Genomic DNA, 10,851 nt, shown 5'->3' with positions numbered 1-10,851 from the left:
GAGCATTTTCCGCCATCCCCAAGAACCTCCATGTTCACGGACAGTCCAAATTGATGTGTCCCGTAATTCACGGACAGTCCAAATTGATGTGTCCCGTAATCGGTCTTGGTAAAGCCATTGAACCCAGATGGATGTCCAGTCACACCGGATAACATCACATAATTTCTTGCTCATTAATGCGCGATTCAAGGTAGAGATGTCCTTGAACTCGAGTTCCCCCTCGTCTGTCGGTCGACACACATCTTTCCAGGCTACCTTGTCGTAGCCACTAGACGTCGTACCCTTCCATAGGAAATTCCTCAACCTCTTCTCAATTTCATTGATAACTTTCTTAGGTAGTATGAATGCAGATACCCAATATAAGCTCAATGTCGAAAGTACGGATTTGACGATTTGTACCCGCCCAGCATATGATAACGAAATCCCTTCCCATCTAGTAATGCGTGCATCAATTTTTGAAATAAGAGGCTGACAGTCAGAGATAGACAGTCTAGAAGAGATTAAGGGGAGACCCAGATACTTCATCGGTAGATGCCCCTTTTGGGGTTTGGACTTAACCTCAACTCTCATTCGATTTGTTTTGAGGATCTAATTCTGGTTAATTGAAAACCTCGTTCAATACAAATCTCATTTTTACATCTTTGTCCGGCCAATTTATGCTTTGAAAGATAATGATAATCATAAGCACCAACCACAAGCGTGTAAAGAGTCTTTCTTCTTGCTAAATCGAGAATTAGGTCAAAATCATCACCTCCGCGGGGATCGCTATGCCACAACAATGTCTTTGTTTAAGAAGTTCCTTTTCAAAGCCCAAGTGGGGAGTACTGCCCAAGAGCTTGCATCAGAAGATATGCTCGAGAAGGACATTCGCTACCTAGTAAAAAAGGATGAAATCCAGCCCCAAGCGTACCTGGAGCTACCTTTACCGGATCCTTAGATTAGAGGTCTGCCTGTCCAGCGGCGGTCCCTGAAAATCTTTCAATACGGCGGCACCCCGCTTTCCAGGTGGCACTCAGAAAAGGAAAGCTAGCTCTGGGGCTAAGCTATTACAGAAAGAAAGTCCAGAATCTCAGAACATAAGTCAAAGCAGTTGACAAGAAAAGGTCGGTGCCATCTCTGCGCTTACTTACGCTTCGAGCGACTTCTTCAATCAAAATCAAACTATTCTCTTTTTGGGCGACGCTTTCTGCTTACTCTTAGAGTTACCCTTCTCAGAAGCTTATAGCCAGTCTGAGTATTGCTTTTAGATAGAAAAGGGGAAAGCAAATACTGGAACAACGAGCAGGCAGCCCTCTCTTCAACCACTCCTGTGGTAGGAACATTTTCTTTTCTTCGAACAGGAGAACATTCTGACTTTCAATTGTTGGAAAGGCTAGTGGCTGGTGCCATCCCCGTCTCACTTCCTCCTATAGAACTGGGTGATTCTATTACTCTTCGCCTCCTCTTCTCTATTCTAGAAGGAGAGCGGATAAGACCCGCGGCGGGACAAGTCGCTTTCAATGGTGATGAAAGAAGGGGAAATGCCTGTACGGTCAATATATTCTTCTTGCTTACTCGCTCAGCTCTATATACTCACTATATTGGTTAGCTCGTTCGCTTTCAGACTGCTACCTGCTCGATCTATTACTATTAGCTAAAAAACCCTTTCTTTGCATCCTTGCATCCCTAGGACTTATAAAGTATACCTTTAAGTAGAGCTTAAAGGAAGTAATCCTTGCATCCCTAGGACTTATAAAGTATACCTTTAAGTAGAGCTTAAAGGAAGTAATCACTCACTCAGGTGGAAAGCCGGTAAATGAACCTTTAAGTAGCTTTCCTAAAAGCTTATCTTACCTCTCACTGAGCCACCTACCTGCGCCTTAAATCAGTCTTTGCTCCTTTCTGGCTGCAGGGATTACCTACCGTAAGCAAGTAAATCCACTTCTATGCTCTATTTCTATTTCTCGTTCACTCCGTTCCACTCGTTTGGGAAGCTAGATCATTCAACATGCTTTCTTAGCTTAGCTGGAAAGATAATGAGACTTCTTCTCTTATTACAGCTTAAGTACATTATATATATAAGATAGAATCTCATGCATGCTTGGAAGTTAAGTTACTCTAAAGGATTGTCTTAGGTGCTAGAAGCAGCTTGAGGACTCGCTACCCTTACTCTTCCTTTCCGGCTGGCTTCTCCCCTTACTGCTACCTCCTATCAGGGTTCATTCATAACTCAGCACTAAACTTTAACAGTAGAGTTTAGCTAAAGCTATCTTCTTTTCTAGTAAAGCATAATCTGCTTACCTGCATCCAATCCACTTTGGTGACTCGCTGCTAACACTAGATGCTTAGCTATTCATACTCGCTTTCAATGAGCTTGCTATCAGCTAGGGAAGCTCCCCCTCTCACTACGTTCCTCTTCTAGCATTGCTAGATCTTCTCACCGTCTGATTCATACCTAGTTCTTGAACTAGAAACATCTCACTTCTGTTTACTCAGACGCCTCTTTCTTATCGAAGGCTCTGGCAGCTTCCACTCATCGGCAGCGACTCTTACCACTGCAACCTAGGCACTCAGGCCTTGGAGCTGATCTGTCAGTCCACCGTTACCACAAACCTATACTTTGAAGTGAAGCGACTTCGTTCATTCCCGAGTCATTAATAGCCAGAGGTCATGCTGATCCTGTAATGGCACATCAGCTTACTGATTCCTTAATAAGCATTCATTCCAGGACTTTACCAGTTTTTTTTTTGTTTGGGTAAATGTAAGTTTCATTATGTAAAAGGTAATACAGTACAACAAGATTAACGTCAATCGGTTTCTCCCTCGACAGGCCAAGGGATACGCCATAGTCTATATAATGCACGTGTACTGACTGATTTAGCTAAATTAACACTTAGGATCCTCTGTCTGACATCTTCAGTTATCAAGATACTCAAGGTGGTCGGTGTCCTTTCGGTGTGTTCAAATCGCCTCAAGTATCTCTCTCGCCAAATATGGTATATGCATGCACCAAGTAAGGCTCGATAAGCTATATTAACAATATGCTTCCCCCTCCATTTCCTCGATGCCCATTCTACATCTCTTGCCCACTCACGGTTGGGCCAAGAAAATCGAACTTGTTGTCGTATAGCTGCAAGGCATCGTCTGCTAAATCGGCATCGGAAGAACATATGTGTGTGTGTCTCCGCATTCCCCTCATCACAAAGGATACATCCGCCAAGATGATTCATCCAAGGTTTGTCTGTCGTAGGTAACTTCTCCTGAATGGCTAACCAGAGAATAAAGTTAAGTCGCAGAATCTTCAATGAACCCGAGAGTAGTGAATACCAACCTACTTTGGGTCCTGGTGGACTGAAAAGCCTGTATAGGGATTGTGTGGTGGGTCGTCCCTCTGAGAATCTCCAGTTGATCCTGTCATCTCCTCCGTGAATCTGAGGTAGTGTATAAATGATCTCCATACATTCCAAATCAGTAATAAGAGGCCATTGCCATTGCCCCTCATCAATAACTACTTGAAGTTCGGCTGATTTATCAAGTCCCAAGAGTCTCGGTCCACGTGGGAATCTAGTAATAAGAGGGCCCAAGTGGTGCCAAGGGTCCTTCCATAAGAAGAATGAGTTCCCCTCTCCAATAATAAACTCCGTCATGGGCAGGATGGATCTTCGAAGTCGTAGTGTCTTTCGCCATCCCCATGATCCTCCTTCTCATTAATCATCCATATAGAATTATCACGTAGTCGTCCATGCTTCAGCCACCCAACCCAAATAGATGTTCGGTCACATCTGATAACGTCACATAACTTTTTTTCCATTAATGCACGGTTAAGGATACCTACATCCTTGATCCCTTGGCCTCCTTCCATATGCGGTTTACACACATCCTTCCATGCTACCTTAGCGTAGCCCGATGTATAATTGCCTTTCCACAAAAAATTTCTGAGGCGTTTCTCAATTTGTTTAATAAGAGTCTTCGGTAAAGTGAAAGCAGATGCCCAGTATGTGCTCATTGCTGATAGAACAGATTTAATGATTTGTATGCGTCCAGCATATGATAATGAGATACCCTCCCAACCATTAATGCGAGCATCAATTTTCAAAAGAAGTGGCTGACAGTCATTTATAGTCAATCTAGAAGATAGAAGAGGGAGACCCAAGTACCTCATTGGTAATTGGCCCTCCTGGAATCCCATAACTGCTAAGATCTGATCCTTCCAACCTTGTGCTGATCGGGATATAATGACATGGCTTTTGTGTATATTCAGACGAAGTCCTGACCAGTCTGCAAATCGATCCAACCCCATCTTGAGAAGCCTGAGAGAATCTAAGTCAACTGTACAGAAGAGTAAGAGATCATCTGCAAATCCCAACTGAAATATTTTGGTCGGCTCACATTTCCAGTGATAAGAGAATTGCATATCCTGCTCGATAGTTTACTGCAATCCCAAGTGGAAAACTTCCATAATAAGGACAAAAAGATAGGGGGTCTCCCTGTCTTAGTCCACGTGCTCCTGCGAAGAAATTGTGCGGGTTTCCATTAAGCCCAATTGAGAATGATGCCGTCGTTACACACTCCTCTATCCATCTTGTGAACATTTGTGGGAAACCAAACAATTGCATGACTGCTAATAGGAAGTCCCATTCTACAGTATCATATGCCTTCCTTATATCAACTTTCAGAGCACATCGAGGTGGGAGCCTCACCTGATTATAACCCGTGAGCAATTCCTGTGCCAGCAAAATATTATCCCCAATGCTACGCCCTGGGATAAGCGCTCCTTGACAAGGGCTAACAATATTGTCCAGAACTCCACTCATCCTTTTGACAAGCAATTTCGCAATGATTTTGTATAACACATTACAACACGAAATCGGTCTAAAGTCTCCAACAGTTATAGGAGTGTGTACCTTTGGAATCAGACTCAACAGTGTGGCGTTGACTTGTTTGAGTAGTTTACCGGAACTAAAGAATCCCAGTATCGCCTTTGTAACTTCCTGACCCACCACTGGCCAAGTTACTTTAAAGAAACCTGATGAATATCCATCAGGTCCAGGAGCCTTGTCTTCTGTCAAATACTGCATTCTTTACATCATCTGGTGTAAACGCCGGTATAAGATAGTTAGTCTCCTCATTTGAAAATACATGTCTAGCCCACGGTCTAAGAAAACCAATATCCATCGTAGTCTGTCGTCTGTTACCTCCCAAGAGGTCTTTGTAGTAACTCACGAATTCATTGATAATCTCTCCTGTTTCTGTATGGATAGTCCCATTATCATCATTGATCTGCAAAATCCTCCTCGCCACTCTTCTCTGGGCTATTTTACGAAAGAAAATCCGGGAGCACTGGTCACCTCCTTTCATCCACTGCATTGGCTCGTTGTTGCATCATGATTTGCTCCTGTTTTACTGCTTTAGCATATACTATTCGGCAACAGTGTTCTAACTGTAAAAGTACTTCGTTCTGTCTATCATATCTCACCAGATCTTGTGCCTCATCAAGAAATCCTTTGGCTAGTTGAACATTGAGTGTTAAGCCCCCCTTCTTCCTCCTTTGTTCTCTAAAGACCGGTTTCAAAGCTTTAAGTTTATGTGTTACCGCAAACATAGGAGTCCCAATGATTCTATGCTGCCAAATATTCTGTACATTGGGAATGAATTCAGGTGAGCGTGTAAGGTAGTTATCAAATCGAAACATCCCTACTCTTGTTTGATTTTGTGTATCTCCATGTAGTACTAGCGGCGAGTGGTCAGAAGTTCGCGACAAAAGGCTATGATAACTAGAGGAAGGAAATCGTGCGAACCATCTATCATTAATAAGGATACGATCCAATCTCTTCCAAAGACTCTGCGAGTTCGTGTTGCAATTATGCCAGGTATACCATTCACCCTGCATAGGCAAAGGTATTAACCCGGCCTCCTGAATACCGGCATTGAATTCTTCCATGGCCATCCTAATATCACCAGAAATTCCACATACCTCATTCATTTCTCGGACTGCATTAAAGTCCCCCCCTACTAGCCAGGGCTCGTCCGAGTGTTCATGTGCCAATGTTTCCAGAATAGTCCATAAGTTCCTACGATCAATCATCTCAGAGGCACCATAAACGATAGTAATAATGAGCGATTTACTGTCAGTCCTATTAGTGACACGACAATGCATAAGTTGATTCCTTGAATCAAGTATATGAACATCAACAACATTTGCATCCCACGCTACCAAAATACGGTTACCCACAGATGCATAATCAATAAACCATTTCCAATGAGGAAGCAAAAACGACTGAATATTCAAAGCATTATTGATACGAACACGAGTTTCTAATATGTCAATAAAATGTAACCTCTATTCCGAGACTAGATCCTTTACTGCGAGCTGATGGTCTCTTTTATTCAGCCCCCGGACGTTCCATACTGCTATGTTCAACATGGGTCACTACTAGAGGGGTTGCATGTGTTAGGACCCCTAGTAGTGTCGTCTGCGTCATCAAGAAAATTCAATGCCTCAAATGGATTATAGATAACTACTTCCTTACCTTTCTCTTTATGTGATGACGTTTCTCGTTCTTCCTGTTCAACACCATGATTTTTCTTTGGTACTTTATCCACCTCAACTACAAAATCATGTTTCTTTTGTTGCTCCTTGGGTTTAGGTGGAGGAGGGACGTTGGATTTAGGTACATACACTTTAACCGGCGGCTTTGTATGTTTCTGAGTTTTTTTCATTGAACAATCCTTCACCGAGTGACCCAGTGTCAGGCATCCTGTGCATTTAGGGGGGAGCCATTCATACTCAATATCAATCTTGCATGGGGTTTCCCCACCCTCCTCATCTGGCGTCATTATAATAATATGATTTGTTAATGTCTGATTAACATCGATCATCACGCATACACGAGCGAAATCCAGTCTCGTGCATGCCCTCGTTATTGCATCAGGGTATAAAGGCCTACCCAAACCACTACAATACTCAATCCGTCCGTCGTCCAGAATTCCATAGGAAGGTGTCTCAGTTTTATCCATACTGGCACTTGTGTATGCTTCAATTTTCTCATAACCATACCAGGTTCCCATTTTTGCAAAACTATCGGCTGTTCCTGGAATAGCCACGGTCCTCCTTCAATTATTTCCTCCATATCAATTTCAGATTTAAATTGAAAGAAGAAGAAGCCATTATCAGTTGCAGTGACTTCTTGTAATGCCGGCCAAATGGAATGGAAACATATTATCAAGTGATAATAATAAGGTCTTTTTCCCAAAAGGTATCCTACTGCGTGTAAAACAAAAAATGGACAACAAAAATTCTCTCTCTACAATTTCTCTCTCACACACTAGCACACCCAAATCACACACATGCAACCCTAATCCCACATCTTCATCAACACCGGCCGGTGAAGACGCCGGCGACGAGGAAACGGACGTCGGAGAGTTGGGGGACGGCGACGAGCAGAACGTGGAGACTGCCCTGGTGGATTTCGAAGGGGAACAGCCGCGTACGGTTGCGGAAAACGAATGGTCGCGCGAACTCCAGCCGGCGACGGACGAAGATTTTTACGAATCTAATGGCAATCAGACGTTCATGGAGATGAATGGAGCCCAACCATATGAAAAAGATGGAAACTTGCGGCCGGAATCGTCTGGTTCAAAATTAGGGTTTAGCGCCGCCATGGAAGACGCCATTGACGAGAACTCAGAATTATCAGCGAATGAACGATTTAATATCGACGAGTTTCTTCACTTAACGAACAAGGTGATCGACAAAGGAGACGCTCAGTCCATGGAAGCGCTAGTGGAACTCAAACGGAGATGGGTGGCGCGATGTGGATGCGAACGGTCGCGGTTGGAAGTCGAACAGCCTAGGCTGCCGGCGACTGATATTAGTGTCGATTCGTATCCTCTTGCCCGCGACTTCAGGCAGACCTTCCGACAACGTCTTAGGACGAAGCAACAGTCGATGGAAATTAGAAATTTGAAATCGGCGGCCGATCAGTTTTCGAGGGCTATTCGCTGCGTGCGTGCTGCTGAGAAGGCGCCGGAATTTCTCCGGCCGACCACTGTATACCATCAGCCGGCGATGGACACACCTGCAGACGAAGAAGCGGTTGTGGGAGAGAGTACAGAAGTTTTTCCGCTGGCTACAGTACCTGCGTCCGCCGCTACAGAAACTGCTGCTGCAAATCCGAATTCTGCTACAGTGCCGGCTGCTACAGTAACGGATTCCTACACCTCCAACAATTTTCGAAACGGTAAGGTTGCTAATTCACATACGGGCATTTTTGTTGGGAATATTCCGCTTCAAACAATGTTGGATGATTGTTTTGGTGATGATAAAATTGCATGTGCGTTCAGTAACTCAACCCGGAAAACACTTTCATATGTTGAACCGATGAGGCAAAATGGAGAGGTTGTGGTTCGGCCATCTTTGGACATCGTTCGTGATGGATCAAAACGATGGCAATCAACTGCAGTTGGATAAACTTTTTTTTTCGGTAAATGTAAATTTCATTAATAAAGAGTAATGGTACAGTACAACATGGATTATCAACTGGTTTCTCCCTCTACCCAAGGGATACGCCATAATCTATACAATGCTCGTGTACTGACTGACGATGCTAAATCAACGCTAAGAATCCTCTGTCTGACGTCATTGATGATTAGTATGCTCAATGTGGCCGGTGTCCGTTCAGTATGATCAAAGAATATTACCACCACTTAAAAGAATATGCTCATTCGGTGTGGCCGGCACTTCGTGAAGTCAATGCTACAGCTAATGGTTTCTTTTTCTTTCAATTCAAATCAGTAATTGACATGGAGGAGGTGATCGAGGGGGGACCGTGGCTATTTCAAGGACAACCAATAGTTCTCCAGAAATGGGAACCAGGGATGGCCATGAGGAAACTGAAACATACACAAGCGCCCTTTTGGATCAAGCTTAGGCACCTTCCGATGGAATTTTGGACAACAGATGGATTGAGTACAGTTGCGAGTGGAGTAGGAAAACCACTTTATCCGGATGCGATAACCAGAGCATGCACGAGACTGGACTTCGCTCGAGTATGCGTGATGGTGGACGTCTCACAGAATTTACCAAATCATGTCATCATCATGACTCCAGATGAAGATGGCGGGGAGACACCATGCAAAGTGGATGTCGATTACGAATGGCTCCCCCCAAAATGCTTGGATTGTATGACATTGGGGCACTCGACTAAGGAATGTCCACTTACTAAACCCAAGAAAACAACAAAACCACCGGTGGCTGTGTATGTACCAAAACCTTTGAACGCCCGGGCCACAACCGAACCCGTTAGGGTACAGAAGCCGCGCCAGGACCGTGAGGTGGTTAATGGAATGAAGAATGGTGATAACCCTACTAAAAAATAATACTACTAGACAGGATAATCGGGGTAAGGAAGTGGTCATTTATAATGCGTTTGAAGCTCTACATATTATTGACGATACAGATGAGCAATCTGGGGGTCCTAATACAAGCAGCCCCATTGGACATGACCCATGCTGAATATTGCCGTCTGGAATGTACGTGGGCTGAATAAACGAGACCATCAGCTCGCTTTAAAGGATCTCGTCTCGGAATACAGGTTACACTTCTTGGGCATCCTTGAAACTCGCGTTCGTATTACTAATGTGATGCATATTCAATCTTTTCTGTTACCTCAATGGAAATGGTTTGTTGACTATGCAAATGTGGGAAACCGTATATGGCTTGCATGGGATGATAATGCTATTGATGTTCATATTCTTGATTTGGGTGAACAATTCATACATTGTCGAGTCACGAATAGGGCTGACAATGAAATTGTTATCATTACTGTTGTTTATGGTGCTTCTGAAGTGAGTGGTCGACGTGCCCTATGGAATTCTCTACAAACCCTTGCCCCACAGTGCATGGACGTTCCATGGCTGGTGGGAGGAGATTTCAATGCAGTCCGCGAGATTAATGAGGTGTGTGGCATCTCGGGAGATATAAGGATTGCTATGGAAGATTTCAACAATAGTATTCAGGAAGCTGGATTGTTGCCAATGCCTATGCAAGGTGAATGGTATACTTGGCACAATTGCAGCACGTCTACGAGGAGCCTATGGAAACGATTGGATAGGATACTCATCAATGATCGCTGGCTAGCACGGTTTCCTACTTCATCATATCATAGTCTTACACCCCGTACTTCGGACCACTCACCGTTGGTCTTATTTGGGGATTCACAACATCATAATAATGGAGGTATGTTTCGGTTCGATAATTACCTAACCCTATCGCCTGATTTCATCCCCAGTGTCCAGAATATTTGGCAACATGAGGTGATTGGCGTGCCTATGTATGCGGTGACACGTAAACTTAAGGCCCTGAAACCGGTCTTCAGACAACAAAGGAGGAACAAAGGGGATTTGTCACATAACGTCCAATTGGCGAAGGGATTTCTCGAGGAGGCACAAAACTTGGTGAGCTCGGACAGACAAAATGGACTATTCCTCTACCTTGAACACTGCTGTCGTTTTGTGTATGCTAAAGCGGTCAAGATAGAACAAATTATGCTACAGCAAAGAGCTAAGATGCAGTGGATGAAGGGGGGTGACCAATGTTCCAGGGGTTTCTTCCGCAAGATCGCTCAAAGAAGGGCGGCGAGGAGGATATTGCAGATCAATGATGAAAATGGAAGCACTCACGCAGAACCGGAGGAGGTTATACATGAGTTTGTATCCTATTATCAAAACCTCTTAGGAGGTAACAGACGTCAAACATTGGTGGATATTACCTATCTCAGACCTTGGGCGAGGCATATTATTACCAATGAGGAGGCAAGCCAGTTATGTTTACCTTTTACACCGGAAGATGTGAAGAATGCCGTGTTCGACATT

At 43.9% G+C, this 10,851-nt stretch overlaps 1 protein-coding gene across 1 annotated transcript; it reads right to left on the bottom strand.

Moving 5' to 3' along the window:
* Positions 1-5,323: 5,323 nt before the first annotated feature.
* Positions 5,324-7,047, bottom strand: LOC105179578. Its single transcript, XM_011103217.1, has 2 exons — positions 6,510-7,047; positions 5,324-6,294 (listed from the first exon to the last, which is right to left on the bottom strand). The coding sequence occupies exons 1-2, from the start codon at positions 7,045-7,047 to the stop codon at positions 5,324-5,326; spliced, it is 1,509 nt and encodes a 502-aa protein (XP_011101519.1).
* Between the last annotated feature and the right edge of the window lie 3,804 nt (positions 7,048-10,851).

The sequence above is a fragment of the Sesamum indicum genome, unplaced genomic scaffold, assembly GCF_000512975.1.
Source record: "Sesamum indicum cultivar Zhongzhi No. 13 unplaced genomic scaffold, S_indicum_v1.0 scaffold00173, whole genome shotgun sequence".
NCBI lineage: Eukaryota > Viridiplantae > Streptophyta > Magnoliopsida > Lamiales > Pedaliaceae > Sesamum > Sesamum indicum.
Note: the sequence above shows the minus strand (reverse complement) of the source record. Positions and strands in the feature narration are given on the sequence as shown.

What these genes read in the sequence shown, in the direction of transcription:
- LOC105179578 (XM_011103217.1), bottom strand. Translation starts at nt 7,047, where the DNA reads ATGGGAACCTGGTATGGTTATGAGAAAATTGAAGCATACACAAGTGCC. An exon ending in GTCATCACATAAAGAGAAAG is followed by an intron (nt 6,295 to 6,509) that starts GTAAGGAAGTAG and finishes TTGACATATTAG; the next exon opens with AAACTCGTGTTCGTATCAAT.